Source organism: Macaca mulatta, chromosome 14 (assembly GCF_049350105.2).
Source record: "Macaca mulatta isolate MMU2019108-1 chromosome 14, T2T-MMU8v2.0, whole genome shotgun sequence".
In the NCBI taxonomy this organism is placed as follows: Eukaryota; Metazoa; Chordata; class Mammalia; order Primates; family Cercopithecidae; genus Macaca; species Macaca mulatta.
In genome coordinates, this window is record NC_133419.1 from 9,279,372 (window position 1) to 9,295,963 (window position 16,592).

General features: G+C 48.6%; 1 protein-coding gene and 1 long non-coding RNA gene across 7 annotated transcripts in view; both read right to left on the reverse strand.

Annotated features, from left to right (window-relative positions):
* VPS51 (VPS51 subunit of GARP complex) overlaps positions 1-14,727 on the reverse strand; it is a 26,378-nt gene extending 11,651 nt beyond the window's left edge. For 2 of the 5 annotated variants that reach the window (XM_077962308.1, XM_077962307.1), the window contains exons 1-2: positions 14,463-14,727; positions 13,761-13,945 (exon numbers count right to left, since the gene is read on the reverse strand). In XM_077962308.1, coding sequence (XP_077818434.1) covers positions 13,761-13,848 — 88 coding nt within the window. In that variant the 5' untranslated portion in view covers positions 13,849-13,945; positions 14,463-14,727. Of the gene's footprint in view, positions 1-6,627; positions 6,721-13,760; positions 13,946-14,462 lie in introns of those variants that run through there. The other 3 variants (XM_077962306.1, XM_015113805.3, XM_077962309.1) reach the window with 3 other exon arrangements.
* On the reverse strand, positions 9,345-11,730 carry LOC144334119 (uncharacterized). Of its 2 annotated transcripts, none has more exons than XR_013403569.1 (3): positions 10,613-11,730; positions 9,741-10,283; positions 9,345-9,615 (listed from the first exon to the last, which is right to left on the reverse strand). It is a non-coding gene; the product is annotated as an uncharacterized LOC144334119 (long non-coding RNA). The 2 variants fall into 2 exon arrangements; XR_013403571.1 differs by having other exon boundaries at positions 9,741-10,291; positions 10,623-11,723.
* Positions 14,728-16,592: the final 1,865 nt, after the last annotated feature.

Consider the following 16,592-nt stretch of genomic DNA (forward strand, 5'->3'; position numbering starts at 1 on the left):
AAAATAATTAGAAGGGGCTTTTCCCTGTATAACGTTTGAGATCTTTCTAATTTTGACACAAGTAAATGCATTATTACATAATGAAACTCAATGTCTAAGTGAGAGGTTGGCAAACTACAGCCTGCGGGCCAAAGCTGGCTCAACCCCTGGTTTTTGTTTTTAATTGGGATATAATTGACATACCATAAAATTCAGTGGTTTTTAATATGTTTAATATATTCACAAGGTTGTACAAACAACCTCACTATGTAATTCCAGAACATTTCATCATCCCCTAAAGAAACCCTGTAACCCTTGGCAGTCATTCCTTATTCCCAACTCCTAGAACTTGGCAACCATTAATCTAGTTTCTGTCTCTATGGATTTGTCTATTCTACAAAATACATTTAACAGAAATGGAATCATAGGCATAGGAAACATTAGCATGTTTCCAAGGTTAATCTATGTTGTAGCCTGTGTCAGTATGTTATACCTATTTTTATGGCTGAATAATATTCTACTGTGTGGATATTTGTTTATATTCATTCATCAATTGATGGCCATTTGGATTGCTTCCACCTTGTGGCTATTATAAAAAGTGCTGCTATTGGCCAGGCACGGTGGCTCATGCCTGTAATCTCAGTACTTTGGGAGGCCGAGGCAAGTGGATCACCTGAGGTCAGGAGTTCAAGACCAGCCTGGCCAACAAGGTGAAATTCTGTCTCTAGTAAACATACAAAAAAAAAAAAAAAAAAAAAAATTAGGCGGGTGAGGTGGTGCACACCTACAATCCCAGCTACTCAGGAGGCTGAGGCAGGAGAATCACTTGAACTGGGGAGGCAGAGGTTACAGTGAGCCAAGATGGCACCACTGCACTCTAGCCTGGGTGACAGAGCTAGACTCCATCTCAAAAACAACAACAAAATGCTGCTATGAACATTTGTGTACATGTTTTTGTGTGAACATATGTTTTCAATTCTCTTTGGTATATTCCTAGGAGTAAAACTGCTAGATCATATGGTAACCTTGAGTGTGGTTTTGAAGAACACTCAAGCCGGGCGCGGTGGCTCACGCCTGTAATCCCAGCACTTTGGGAGGCCGAGGCGGGCGGATCACAAGGTCAGGAGATCGAGACCACGGTGAAACCCCGTCTCTACTAAAAATACAAAAAATTAGCCGGGCGTGGTTGTGGGCGCCTGTAGTCCCAGCTACTCAGGAGGCTGAGGCAGGAGAATGGCGTGAACCCGGGAGGCGGAGCTTGCAGTGAGCCGAGATCACGCCACTGCACTCCAGCCTGGGCGACAGAGCGAGACTCCGTCTCAAAAAAAAAAAAAAAAAAAAAAAGAACAGTCAAACTGTCTTCCACATTGGGTGCACCATTTTGTGGTTTGGATTTGCATTTCCCTAAGACCTAATGATGTTGAGCATCTTTATATGTGCTTTTTGGCCACTTGTATGTTTTCTCTGGAGAAGTGTCTATTCAAATCCTTTGCCCATTTTAAATTAGGGTTGTCTTTTTAGTCCTGAGATTATATGTTCTGAACACTAGATCTTTACTAGATAAATAACCTGCAAATATTTTCTCCCATTCTGTGGGCTGTCCTTTTATTATTTTTTATTTTATTATTATGTTTTGAGATGGAGTCTCGCTCTGTTGCCCAGGCTGGAGTGCAGTGGTATGATCTCGACTCACTGCAACCTCTGCCTCCTGGGTTCAAGTGATTCTCCTGCCTCAGCCTCCCGAGTAGCTGGGACTACAGGTGCCTGCCACCACACCTGACTAATTTTTTTATTTTTAGTAGAGACAGGGCTTCACCATAATATTGGCCAGGCTGGTCTTGAATTCCTGACTTCAGGTGATCTGCCGCCTCAGGCTCCTAAAGTGCTGGGATTATGGGCGTGAGCCACCGTGCCTGGTCTTATTTTTTATTTATTTATTTATTTTTGAGACAGAGTTTCGCTCTGTCACCAGGCTAGAGTGCAGTGGCGCGATCTTGGCTTACCGCAAGCTCTGCCTCTCGGGTTCACACCATCCTCCTGCCTCAGCCTCCCGAGTAGCTGGGACTACGGGCGCCCACCAGCACGCCGGCTAATTTTTTGTATTTTTAGTAGAGATGGGGTTTCACTGTGTTAGCCAGGATGGTCTTGATCTCCTGACCTTGTGATCCACCCACCTCGCCCCCCAAAGTGTTGGGATTACAGGAATGAGCCACCACGCCCGGCCTTATTTTTTTTTGTTATTTTTTGAAATAGGGTCTTGCTTTGCCACTCAGGCTGGAGTGCAGTGGCACAATCTCAGTTCACTGCAGCATCAACCTCCTGGGCTCAAGTGATCTTCCCACCTCAGCCTCCCAAGTAACTGGGACCACAGGTGTACACCACCATCCCTGGCTATTTTTTGTATTTTTGGTAGAGACGAGGTTTTGCCATGTTGCCCAGGATCCTTTTACTTTCTTGATAGGGTCCCTACAGCACAAGATTTGAATTTTGATGAAGTCCAATATATCTATTTTTATCTTTAGTTATTTGTGCTTTGGGTGTCATCCCTAAGAAACTGCTGCATAATCCAAGGTTAAAAAATTTTACACCTATGTTTTCTTCTAAGAGTTGTATAGGCCAGGCGTGGTGGCTCACACCTGTAATCCCAGCATTTTGGGGGGCCGAGGCAGACAGATCACTTGAGGTCGGGAGTTGGAGACCAGCCTGACCAACATGGAGAAGCTCTGTCTCTACTAAAGATAGAAAATTAGTCGGGTGTGGTGGTGCATGTCTGTAATCCCAGCTACTCGGGAGGCTGAGGCAGGAGAATTGCTTGAACCCAGGAGGCGAAGGTTGCAGTAAGCAGAGATCACACCATTGCACTTAAGCCTGGGCAACAAGAGCGAAACTCCATCTAAAAAAAAAAAAAAGTTTTATAATTTTAGCTCTTATGTGTAGGTCTATGATTCACTTTGAATTAATTTTTGTATGTGATGTGAGGTAGGGGTCCAACTTCACTCTTATTTTTTTTGTTGTTGTAGTTTGTTTGCTTTAGACAGGGTTTTGCTCCGTCACCCAGGTTGTAATGCAGCTGCAGCCTTAACCTCTTAGGTTCAAGCAATCCTCCCAACTCAGCCACTCAGGTAGATGGGACTACACCAAGCTAACGTTTTTTTTTAATTGTTTGTAGAGATTGAGGACTCACTATGTTGCCCAGGCTGGTCTTGAACTCCCTGAACTCAAGTGATCTTCTCACCTTGGCCTCCCAAAGCGCTGGGATTACAAGCATGAGCCGCTGCGCCCTGCCTTCAACTTCATTCTTTTGCCTGGGGATATCCAGTTGTCCCAGCACTCCACCACGTGTTGAAAAGATTAGTCTCCCCATTAAATCACCTTGGCCTCCTTATTAAAAAAACAGTTCACCTTAAGGATGAGCTTGCAGGAAAAAAAAAATCAGTTGACTGCAGATATATGGGTTTGTTCTGGACTCTCAATTCTATTCAGTTGATCTGGATATCTATCCTATGCCAATATTACACCACCTTAGTTACTGTAGATTTATACTAAGTTTTAAAGCTTGGAAGTGTGGCTAGGTACAGTGGCTCACACCTTTAATCCTAGCACTTTGGGAAACCAAAGCAGGAGGATCACTTGAGCCCAGGAGTTCAAGACCAACCTGGGCAACATAGGGAGATCCTGTCTCTATACATTTTTTTTTTTTTTGAGACAGAGTCTCACTCCATCACCCAGGCTGGAGTGCAGTGGTGCGATCTCGGCAAACTGCAAACTTTGCCTCCCTGGTTCAAGCGATTCTCATGCCTCAGTCTCCCAAGTAGCTGGAATTACAGGTGTGCGCCACCATACCCAGCTAATTTTTTTATTTTTAGTAGAGACGAGATTTCACCCTGTTAGCAAGGCTGGTCCCCAACTCCTGACCTCAAGTGATCCACCCACCTCATCTTCTCAAAGTGCTGGGATTACAGGAATGAGCCACCATGCCTAGCCCAAAATTTTTTTTTTTAATTAGCCAGGTGTGGTGGCACACACCTGTGGTCCCAGCTATTCAGAAGGCTGAGGTGGGAGGATCACGAGCCTGGGAGGCCAAGATTACAGTGAACTGTGATCATGCCACTGCATTCTAGCCTGGGCTACAAAGTGAGACCGAACTCTGTCTCCAAAAAAAAACAAAAAACAAAAAACTTGGAAGTGTTAGTCTTCCAACTTTGTTCTTCTTTTACAAGGTTATTTGGGAAATTCTGGGTCTCCTGCAATTCCTCATACAATTTTATGCTGTTTGTCAATTTCTGAAAAAAAAAAAAAAAAGTCAGTTGGAAAAGTGATAGGGAAGACCTTGAATCAATTTGGGAAGTACTGCCATCTTAAATAGTAAATTAAAACATAAAGTTCTCTGAGCAATGAACATGGAATGTCTTCATTTATTTAAGTCTCCTTTAACTTCTTTTTTTTTTTTTTTTTTTGAGACGGAGTCTCGCTCTGTCGCCCAGGCTGGAGTGCAGCGGCGCTATCTCGGCTCACTGCAAGCTCCGCCTCCCGGGTTTACGCCATTCTCCTGCCTCAGCCTCCCGAGTAGCTGGGACTACAGGCGCCCGCCACCTCGCCCGGCTAATTTTTTTGTATTTTTAGTAGAGACGGGGTTTCATTGTGTTAGCCAGGATGGTCTCGATCTCCTGACCTCGTGATCCGCCCGTCTCGGCCTCCCAAAGTGCTGGGATTACAGGCTTGAGCCACCGCGCCCGGCTTTTTTTTTTTTTTTTAAGACGGAGTCTCGCTCTGTCGCCCAGGCTGGAGTGCAGTGGCGCCATCTCGGCTCATTGCAAGCTCCGCCTCCCGGGTTCACGCCATTCTCCTGCCTCAGCCTCCCGAGTACCTGGGACTACAGGCACCCATCACGACATCCAGCTAATTTTTTGTATTTTTAGTAGAGACTGGTTTTCACCACGTTAGCCAGGATGGTCTTGATCTCCTGACCTCGTGATCCGCCTGCCTTGGCCTCCCAAAGTGCTGGGATTACAGGCGTGAGCCACCGTGCCTGGCCTCCTTTAACTTCTTTCAACAATGTTTTATAGTTTTCAGTATACAAAATACCAAAAATATCTTTACTTCTTTTATTAAATATATTCCTAAATATTTTATTCTTGATATTACTGTAAATGGAACTGTTTTCTTATTTATTTATTTTTTTTCTTTGAGATGGGGTCTCACTCTGTCACCCAGGCTGGAGCGCAGTGGCACGACCTAGGCTCACTGCAACCTAACCTCCCAGACTCAAGCAAGCAATCCTCCCACCTCAGCCTCCAAGGCAGCTAGGACCACAGGCACATGCCACCACGCAAGCTCATTTTTATTTATTTATTTATTTATTTTTTTTTTTTTTTTTTTTTGAGACGGAGTCTCGCTCTGCCGCCCAGGCTGGAGTGCAGTGGCCGGATCTCAGCTCAATGCAGGCTCCGCCTCCCGGGTTCACGCAATTCTCCTGCCTCAGCCTCCCCAGTAGCTGGGACTACAGGCGCCCGCCACCTCGCCCGGCTAGTTTTTTGTATTTTTTAGTAGAGACGGGGTTTCACTGTGTCAGCCAGGATGGTCTCGATCTCCTGACCTCGTGATCCGCCCGCCTCGGCCTCCCAAAGTGCTTGGATTACAGGCTTGAGCCACCGCGCCCGGCCACAAGCTCATTTTTAAAGATTTTTTTTTTTTTTTTTGAGACGGAGTCTCGCTCTGTCACCCCGGCTGGAGTGCAGTGGCCGGATCTCAGCTCACTGCAAGCTCCGCCTCCCGGGTTCCCGCCATTCTCCTGCCTCAGCCTCCCGAGTAGCTGGGACTACAGGCACCCGCCACCTCGCCCGGCTAGTTTTGTGTATTTTTTAGTAGAGACGGGGTTTCACGGTGTTAGCCAGGATGGTCTCGATCTCCTGACCTCGTGATCCACCCGTCTCGGCCTCCCAAAGTGCTGGGATTACAGGCTTGAGCCACCGCGCCCGGCTAAAGATTTTTTTTTTTGTAGAGGCCAGGCACAGTAGCTCACACTATAATCCCAGCACTTTGGGAGACCAAGGTGGGCGGATCACTTGAGGTCAGGAGTTCAAGGCCAGCCTGGCCAAACATGGTAAAATCCCATCTCTACTAAAAATACAAAAATTAGCTGGTCCTGGTAGCACATGCTTGTAGTCCCAGCTACTCGGGAGGCTGAGCCAGGAGACTCGCTTGGGCCCAGGAGGCAGATGGTGCAGTGTGCAGAGATCATGCCTGGGCAACAGAGCAAGACCCTGTCTCAAAAAAAAAAAAGAAAGAAAGAAAAGAAAAAAAAAAAAGATTTTTTTGTAGAGATGGGGGTTTTATTATATTACCCAGGCTGGTCTTGAACTCATGGGCTCAAGTGGTCCCCTCACCTCAGCCTCCCAAAGTGCTGGGATTACAGGCATGAGCCACTGCGCCTGGCCTCATTTAATTCTTTAGACATCGTTTCCTTTAGCTCTGTGAACATACTTAAAATAACAGATTTAAGCCTTTGAGTAGTAAACCCAATTCTATTGATTACTGGGGTATTTTTCCTGTGAATGGACCATGCTTTCTTGTCTCTTTGCATGTCTCATCAATTTTTGTTCAAAATTAACCATTTAAAATATATTGGCTGGGCGCGGTGGCTCATACCTGTAATCCCAGCACTTTGGGAGGCTGAGGCAGGCGGATCACGAAGTCAGGAGTTTGAGACCAGCCTGGCCAACATAGTGAAATCCATCTCTACTAAAAATAAAAAAAAAAAAAAAAAATTAGCCAGGTGTGGTGGTGGGTGCCTGTAATCCTAGCTATTTGGGAGGCTGAGGCAGGAGAATCGCTTGAACCTGGGAGGTGGAGGTTGCAGTGAGCCGAGATCATGCCACTGCACACCAGCCCAGGCAACAGTGTGAGACTGCATCTCAAAACAATAAAATAATATAAAATAAAATAAAATCATATAACATATTATGGAAACTCTGGAAATCAGATTATCTTCCCTCCTCGGGTTCATTGTTGCTCCTTGTTGTAGTTGCTGTTTGTTTACTGAATTTTCTGAGTTACTCAGCCTGAACTAATTAGTTGCTGAGGAAATACTATATAGTTTGTGTTCTTTGTTGTATATAGTCACTAAAATCTTTACTTGGCCAGCTTGGTGGTCAGCTAATAATTAAACAGCAATTTCCTTAAATGCCTGGAACCAGCCAGGTATGGTGGTGTGCACATGTAATCTTGGCTACTTGGGAAGCTGAGGCAGGAGAATCGCTTGAACCTGGGAGGCAGAGGTTGCAGTGAGCCGAGATCGCACCACTGTACTCCAGCCTGGAAGACAAGAGCAAAACTCCGTCTCAAAAATTAATTAATTAAAATTAAAAATTAAATGCCTGGAACCAATAAATCCCTGTCTTTGCTGAGGGGCTCTGTGTGCGTGTTTTGGCACAACTAAAACACTCAGCCAGACAGTTTCTAGCTTGGCTCAGCCTTCACTTCCTGCTTGTGCAGAAGTGCCTCAAGATGAGCCAGGCATGAGAGCTTAGGGTATTCTCAGGTGTTTCCTGAGCAAACATACAGCCCTACAAATGCAAGTGGCCTTCAAGATTCCCAGGAATAAATACGTCAGAGCTTGTCAGAGCCGCTGTGGCTATCTCATTCCTCGGCTTTCCATTAAGGCTTTTTGGTTAGTCTACGTCTGTACCAACTATTATAAAGCAACTGGGGCAGTCACAACATTGGCCAATAATTATTTTGACAAAAAGCCCTGGTGGCCAGGCGTGGTGGCTCACACCTATAATCCCAGCACTTTGGGAGGCTGAGGTGGGAGGACTGCTTGAGCCCAGGCATTCAAGACCAGCCTGAGCAACAGAGTGAGACTTCTTCTCTAAAAAACAAAACAAAACACAAAATTAGCTGGGTGTGGTGGTGTGCCCCTGTGGTCCCAGCTACTCAGGAGGCTGAGGTGGGAAGATGGCTTGAGCCCAGAAAGTTGAGCCTGCAGTGACCTGTGATCGCAGCACTGCACTCCAGCCTGGGTGACAGAGCAAGACCCTGTCTCAAAAACAAACAAAAAGCCCCCGTGGAAGGTTTTCAGCATAGGGCATCCTCTAAGCCAGTCAAATAAAGACAAGTCTGTGGTGTGGGTCTCTCAAAAACCACCAGATAGGTCAAATGATGAACATCTTTGGGCATGAGGCTTTGAAAGAGTTCTTCTCTGCTCTATTCCACTCAGTACCAGCAACAGGAGCTGTTTTTGTTTGTTTTTTGAGACTGGGTCCCACTGTCGCCCAGGCTCGAGTGCATTGGCACAATCTCGGCTCACTGCAACCTTCTTCTCCTGGGTTCAAGCAATTATTTGCCTCAGCCCCCCAAGTAGCTGGGATTACAGACACCTGCCACCACGCCCAGCTAATTTTTGTATTTTTAGTAGAGACAGGGTTTCACCATGTTGGCCGGGATGGTCTCGAACTCCTGACCTCAAGTGATCTGCCCGACTCAGCCTCCCAAAGTGCTGGGATTATGGCCGGGTACGGTGGCTCAAGCCTGTAATCCCAGCACTTTGGGAGGCCAAGACATCAGATCAAGACCATCCTGGCTAACACAGTGAAACCCCGTCTCTACTAAAAAATACAAAAAACTAGCCGGGTGAGGTGGCGGGCGCCTGTAGTCCCAGCTACTTGGAAGGCTGAGACCGGAGAATGGCATAAACCCAGGAGGCAGAGCTTGCAGTGAGCCAAGATCGTGCCACTGCACTCCAGCCTGGGCACAGAGCAAGACTCCATCTCAAAAAAACAAAACAAACAAACAAACAAACAAAAAACAAAGTGCTGGGATTACAAGGCATGAACCACCACACCTAGCCATGAGCTGCTATTTTATTTTATTTGTGTTTTTTATTGAGATGGAGTCTCGCTCTGTTGCCCAGGCTGGAGGCAGTGGTACAATCTCAGCTCACTGCAACCCCCACCTCCTGAGTTCAAGCAATTATCCTGCCTCAGCCTCCTGAGTAGCTGGCATTACAGGCGCCCGCCACCACGCCCAGCTAATTTTTGTATTTTTAGTAGAGACAGGGTTTCGCCATGTTGGCCAGGCCGGTCTCAAACTCCTGACCTCAAGTGATCTGCCCGACACGGCCTCCCAAAGTGCTGGGATTACAAGGAGTGAGCCACCGTACTCAGCCATGAGCTGATATTTTATTTTTTTATTGAGATAGAGTCTCAATAAAAATCTTGCAGTGAGCCAAGATCATGCCACTGCACTCCAGCCTGGGCACAGAGCAAGACTCTATCTCAAAAAAACAAAACAAACAAACAAACAAACAAAAAACAAAGTGCTGGGATTACAAGGCATGAACCACCACACCTAGCCATGAGCTGCTATTTTATTTTATTTGTGTTTTTTATTGAGATGGAGTCTCGCTCTGTAGCCCAGGCTGGAGGGCAGTGGTGTAATCTGGGCTCACTGCAACCTCCGCCTCCTGAGTTCAAACAATTATCCTGCCTCAGCCTCCTGAGTAGCTGGGATTACAGGCGCCTGCCACCACGCCCAGATAAGTTTTGCATTTTTAGTAGAGACGGGGTTTCACCATGTTGGTCAGGCTGGTCTTGAACTGCTGACCTCATGATCCACCCGCCTTGGCTTCCCAAAGTGCTGGGATTATAGGCGTGAGCCACTGCGCCCGGCCTGAGCTGTTATTTTTTAAGGCTACAGCTGAGTTGGAGAGCAAGCAGTGGGGCTAGGGCAAGTTCAAACACCACAGGGTTCACTATTCTTACCAAGATTCAGCTACTTTTCTTAAATAAATATTCCATGGATTGCTTGCCGCAAACCTTGGTTAATTTCCAGAGTTCGGAAAAAGTTGTTTCTGACTATTCTGGCTAGATTTTTCATGGATTTTTTTTTTTTTTCCCTGAAAATGAGTCTCACTCTGTCACCCAGGTTGGAGTACAGTGGTGTGATCTCAGTTCACTGCAATCTCCACCTCCTAGGTTCAAGCGATTCTCTCCTGCCTCAGTCTCCCAAGTAGCTGGGATTACAGGTGCCCGCCACCACAACCGGCTATTTTGTTTATTTGTTTTTTGTTTTTGAGATGGAGTCTCCCTCTGTCACCCAAGCTGGAGTGTAGTGGCATGATCTCGGCTCACTGTAACCTCTGCTTCCCAGGTTCAAGCGATTCTCCTGCCTCAGCCTCCCTGAGTACCTGGGACTACAGGCATCTGTCACCATGCCTGGCTAATTTTTGTATTTTTAGTAGAAATGGGGTTTCATCTTGTTGGCCAGGTTGGTCTTGAACTCCTGACCTCAGGTGATCCACCCGCCTTCCCGCCTTGGCCTCCCAAAGTGCTAGAATTTTTTTTTTTTTTTTTTTTCTTGAGGCGGAGTTTCGCTCTGTCTCCCAGGCTGGAGTGCAGTGGCCGTATCTCAGCTCACTGCAAGCTCCGCCTCCCGGGTTTACGCCATTCTCCTGCCTCAGCCTCCCGAGTAGCTGGGACTACAGGCGCCCGCCACCTCGCCCGGCTAGTTTTTTTTTTGTATTTTTTAGTAGAGACGGGGTTTCACCATGTTAGCCAGGATGGTCTTGATCTCCTGACCTCGTGATCCGCCCGTCTCGGCCTCCCAAAGTGCTGGGATTACAGGCTTGAGCCACCGCGCCCGGCCCAAAGTGCTAGAATTAAAGGTGTGAGCCACTGCCCCCAGTCTAATTTTTTTCATTGCTTTTATGGAGGATAAAAATATTTAATGTATTTACTCCAGCATTTTTGCTGATGTCACTCCAGAACCTCACCGCCCACATTTGTAAATGAAATCTTACTGGAATACAGCCAAGCTCTTTCATTTGCATACTGGCTGCAATTCCAACTCCTGGGCTCATGTGATCCACCCATCTTAGCCTCCCCAAGTAGCTGGGTTTAATCTAACAAGTGTGTTCCACCATACCCAGCCATTTTTTTTTCCTAGATATCGGGTCTCACTATGTTGCCCAGGCTGGTCTCAAACTCCCGGGCTCAAGTGATCCTCCCACCTCAGCCTTCCAAAGTGCAGGGATTACAGGCATGAGCCACTGCGCTCAGCCCCATCCATTCCTACCAGTGCAGCTGGAGGAATCTATTCAAACCAGAAATCTGAGCACATCACTCATTTGTCTTAGCTCTCTGTGGATAAAAGCCAAATCCTTAACATGTTCTGGAAGGTTTCTAGTTAAACTGAACATCTGCTACCCGCTTGGCTCTGCCCACATCCTGCTTCCCCTCCTGCTACCATAGATGAGCTCCCGGCCCTTTGCTGAGGCCGACGCCTCCATCCCTGCTCTGTTCCACCCGCCTCCTTCCTGAGGACCTTGTTCCTTTTTCATTTCTCTCTCTCTCTCGCCTAATCAACACATACTCCATGCTACATTACTTTCCTGACTGTCTCGTCCATGTCTATCAAATCCATGTCATGGAACACCTTCCTCACTTAGCTTTTTTTTTTTTTTTTTTTTGAGACGGAGCCTCACTCTGTTGCCCAGGCTGGAGTGTAGTGGTGTGATCTCAGCTCACTGCAACCTCCACCACCTGGGTTCAAGCGATTCTCCTGCCTCAGCCTCACGAGTAGCTTGGACTATAGGCATGCGCCACCTTGCCCAGGTAATTTTTATATTTTTAGTAGAGACAGGGTTTCACCACGTTGGCCAGGCTAGTCTTGAACTCCTAGCCTCAAGTGATCCACCTGCCTCAGCCTCCCAAAGTGCTGGGATCACAGACGAGAACCACCATGCCCGGCCCCTCACTTAAGCTTCTAAGACATCAATGCTCCTGGTTATCCTCGCAGTTTGCCAAATGTTTGTTCCTTTTGTGGGATCTACAAAAAAAGCTAAGTCTCAAAATATTACACATTCCAACAAATGGAAAATGTAATCTTACTAAATTCCTGTGAGAAATATCCCAGCACAGAAACTATGATTTCTTGCCACTTTGATGCTGGTATTAGCTAACAGAAAGGTGCCTACTCATGGAATATGCTTCAAATCAGATAAAAGAACAATGTGTGTAGGTTACCACACCCACCACTGTGACATGAGAGTAACAGACATCAGAATGCAACCCCACAGATGCTCCCAGAACATTCCACAGACTGCAGGTAAACCCTTCGGATCTGCCTCCTGGACTTACTACACGTGGGTGTACAATTACTACAAAAGTCTGAGTAGTACATCTCCTCAAAACAGCACAGAAGCTAGTGTGGAAAATAGCGGAACACTGTCTGGCACTAGAGAATAAAGAGGACAGAAGAAAAAAAAAGCCTCGACATCATCTTTGTGTCCCTTAATATCATACATCTTCTCTCTTTGCTTAGTTAAGGAGGGAAAGAAGGGAGAGAGAAAGAAAGGGAGGGACGAGACCACCTTTTCTATTTTTTTTTTTTTTTTTGAGACGGAGTCTCGCTCTCTTGCCCAGGCTGGACTGCAGTGGCCGGATCTCAGCTCACTGCAATCCCCGCCTCCCAGGTTCACGCCATTCTCCTGCCTCAGCCTCCCGAGTAGCTGGGAGTACAGGCGCCCGCCACCTCGCCCGGCTAATTTTTTTTGTATTTTAGTAGAGACGGGGGTTTCACCGTGTCAGCCAGGATGGTCTCGATCTCCTGACCTCGTGATCCGCCCGTCTCGGCCTCCCAAAGTGCTGGGATTACAGGCTTGAGCCACCGCGCCCGGCCAAGACCACCTTTTCTTCTCTGGAGCAGAAAAGAAAGCTATCAATAATAAGAGAAACTACACCTTACTGAGGTTTCCTTGGTGTCAGGGATTCTTATTATTTTTTCAGACAGGGTCTTGCTCTGTTGCCTAGGCTGGAGTTCTGTGACCTTATCTCGGCTCACTGCAACCTCCACCTCCCAGGTTCAAGTGATTCTCCCACCTCAGCCTCCCAAATAGCTGGGATTACAGGCGCCTGCCACCACACCCAGTTAATTTTTTTATTTTTAGTAGAGACGGGGTTTCACCATATTGGCAAGGCTGGTCTCGAACTCCTGACCTCAGGTGATCCACCTGCCTCGGCCTCCCCAAGTGCTGGGATTACAGGCATGGGCCACTGCACCCAGCCTCGTGTCAGGGATTCTTCTTCAGATAGATACTTTCTTTTTTTTTGAGACAAGGTCTTGCTCTGTTGCCCAGGTTGAAGTGGAGTGGTACAAGCACAGCTCACTGCAGCCTCCATCTACCAGGCTCATGTGATCCTCCCTCCTCAGTCTCCTGAGTAGCTGGGACTACAGGCATACACCATCATGTCCGGCTAATTTTTATATTTTATTTTTTGTAGAGATGGAGTCCCACTGTATTTCCCAGGTCAATCTTAAACTCTTAGGCTCAAGTGATCCTCCCACTTCAGCCTCCCAAAGCGCTAGGATTACAGGTATGAGCCACCATACCTGGCCTTTTAAGTGCTTCAGATAAATACATTTCATTTTAAAATTTCACTTTGGGCTGGGCCAGGGATTCACACCCATAATCCCAGTGCTTTGGGAGGATCCAGAAGTATCAAATGAGCCTGGGATGTCCAGGCTGCAGTGAGCCATGATGATGCTACTGCCCTCCAGCCTGGGAGACAGAACAAGACATTGTCTCTAAAAAATAAACAAATAATCTCCTTTTGTCTTTTCTCTCCTTTGGTACTTAAGACAACTCTCTGAGAGCAGCTATTATCTCTACAGTAGTCTGACAACGAAGGCTCAAAGGGAAGTAGGTGAGAATGGAATAATGCCAGGGCAAGACTGGAATCTGAGTCTCCCCCCTCTAAATCCCTTGCTGGTTTTCCCAACACAGGTGGGAGAATGGAGGCTGTGAGACTTTGGAGCGTGTGTCCCCGTGGGGATCACCTGTGGCTGAGATGAACTTGTTGTAGTTCTCATAGACCAGGGTCTGCATGTCGCTGTCTAGAGCCCGGATCTGCCGCACCATGTCGGTCTCACTGTCCATCAGCTGGGCCAGAGGGCACTCCCTACGCAGCTGAAGAAGTTGGGTGGTTAGTGTTCGGGTCAGGAGGCACTCATGTCCCTCAGCCTTGCCCGCAGCTGATAGGCTTTCAGTGCAAGAAATCTCTGATCCCCACCCCACCCCCCAAGCCCCCGCCGGCTCTCAGGAATCCCAGGCATGGGGCCCTACGTGGCCTAGCTCAGGGGTTACTAGGTTCAACCCTGTTTGGTGTTTGTCAGCATTTGAAATCCTGGGGCTCGGCCTAAGCCCAGCCCCGCGCCTGTCAACGCTTGGGCCACGCCCCCAATCCGGGGCCTATCACATCAGCCCAGGAGACCTCAGCTGCCGCATCACCTTAGGCCAGTCCAGTCCTATTCATATCACCTCAGACGCCTGAGCTGCTCGTACTCCCCGGCCGAGACTCGTCCTCTTATGAACCCCTGCTCCCCTCAACCTCACAAAAAGTCGGAGGCATGATCTGGGGGAGCAATATATCAGGGGCCTGGTGCCCTTCCCCCCTCCCCGCATCCCCCGCTCCCCGCACACACACCTTGTCTAGGTAAACTTCCGGGTCGAAGTGCGCCCCGTTCAGGTCAGTCGGGTCCAGGGGGTCGGGCCCCGCAGGGCGTCCCGCTGCCTCCCCTTCCGAGAGGCCGTAGTAAAGCTTCAGCATCCCGTGCGCCTTCCGCCGACGCTCCGGAGCCTCCCCCTCGGGCCCTTCTGGGGAGTCCCCAAGTCTAGACCCCGGGCTAGGCCCGGCGGCAGCTGCTGCCGCCATCGCTCCAACTGCAGCCCACGGGCGTGAGGCTGGGAAGGAAGGGGACGGGGCGGGGGGGGGGGGGAGGCACTTCCGGGAGCCATAAAGTTGTTGTTGAAACGAGGCAGTCCTTCAGGTGAAACGTCCCCCTGCAGCCCTAGGTCCTTCGAGACTAGAGTTCCCCCGCACCTGTCTTCCCCGGTTGCAAAGGTTCCGCTAGAGTCCTGAATTCCCCCAGTTTCCTAGGTGGAAGCATTTTGTGCAACTGCCTGGGGTTGCTGCTCTCCCAGAACGGGGACGGGTAGTGGCTCCCAAACCTGCACTCCCGCAGGCAAGCGGCCCACGGAATATGTGCCCAGACACAATGGACGGATGTGGGACGTGAGGCCAGAGTAGAGTGTTCCTGGGATCCCGCCACTGTCTCGAGACCTGGGCAGTGGCTCAGTTTATCCCATTCCTAAAATTGGGGTACATACTTCACAAGGGGGCTACGAGGATTAAATGCATGTACACTATTCTGTACCGTGCCTCTAGCGCAGTTCTACTTAGGGCCTGGTCCTCTGACGTGCATCAGAATTGCCTTTAGGACTATCTGTGGCACATTATAAGTCTCTGCGCTGAGCTGCGCGAGGCACTCCCGTAATCCCAGCGCTTGGGAGGCAGAGGCGGGTGGATCGCTTGAGCCCAAGAGTTCGAGACCAGCCTGGGCAAAATGGCGAAACTCCGTCTCTATTAAAAAAATACAGGCCGGGCGCGGTGGCACACGCCTGTAATCCGAGCACTTAGGGAGGCCGAGGCGGGCGGATCACAAAGTCAGGAGTTCGAGATCAGCCTGGCCATTATGGTGAAACCCCGTCTCTATTAAAAATACAAAAATTGGCCGGGCGCGGTGGCTCAAGCCTGTAATCCCAGCACTTTGGGAGGCCGAGACGGGTGGATCACGAGGTCAAGAGATCGAGACCATCCTGGCAAACACGGTGAAACCCCGTCTCTACTAAAAAATACCAAAACAACTAGCTGGGCGAGGTGGCGGGCGCCTGTAGTCCCAGCTACTCGGGAGGCTGAGGCAGGAGAATGGCCTAAACCTGGTAGACGGAGCTTGCAGTGAGCCGAGATCTGGCCACTGCACTCCAGCCTGGGCAACAGAGCAAGACTCCGTCTCAAAAAAAAAAAACAAAAAAAAAAAAAACAAAAATTAGCCAGGCATGGTGGCGCGCGCCTGTAGTCCCAGCTGCTCGGGAGGCTGAGATGGGGGAATTGCTTGAGCCCTGATGGTGCCACTGCACTCCAGCCTGGGTGACAGAGCAAGAAGAAAAAAAAAGACTCTGGGGTTCACCCAGGTCTAGCTTCTTTTTAGAAAGTTCCCAAATAGTTCAAGTAGTTCTGATACACACTCACATTTAAGAACCCGTAAGGCTGGGCACAGTGGCTCACGCCTGTAATCCCAGCACTTTGGAAGGCGGAGGTGGGAGACCTGATTGAGCCCAGGAGGTCAATACCAGCCTGGACAACATAGTGAGACCCGCCCCCTCTATTATTGGAAAAAAAAAAAAAAAAGGACAGACTCAGCAGAGCTTATGTGACTGACCGATGGAATGTGCTGAGTGAAGGGCTGGGTGGAAATGTGGAGGATAACTCTCAGGGTTCTCTTTTCCTGTTTTTTGTTTGTTTGTTTGTTTGTTTTGAGACAGGGTTTTGCTCTGTCATCCAGGCTGGAGTGCAGTGGTGCTGTCTTCGGCTCACTGCAGCCTTGACCTCCCCTCCCACCTCAGCCTCCTGAGCTGCTCTCCCAGGGTTCTGACTTGGACAAAAGTGCAGCTGTGCACAAAGGTGAAGAGTTCACCTGTAGTCCCAGCTACTCGGAAGGCTGAGGTGGGAGACTCGCTTGAACCCAGGAGGCGGAGGTTGCAGTGAGTCCAGCCT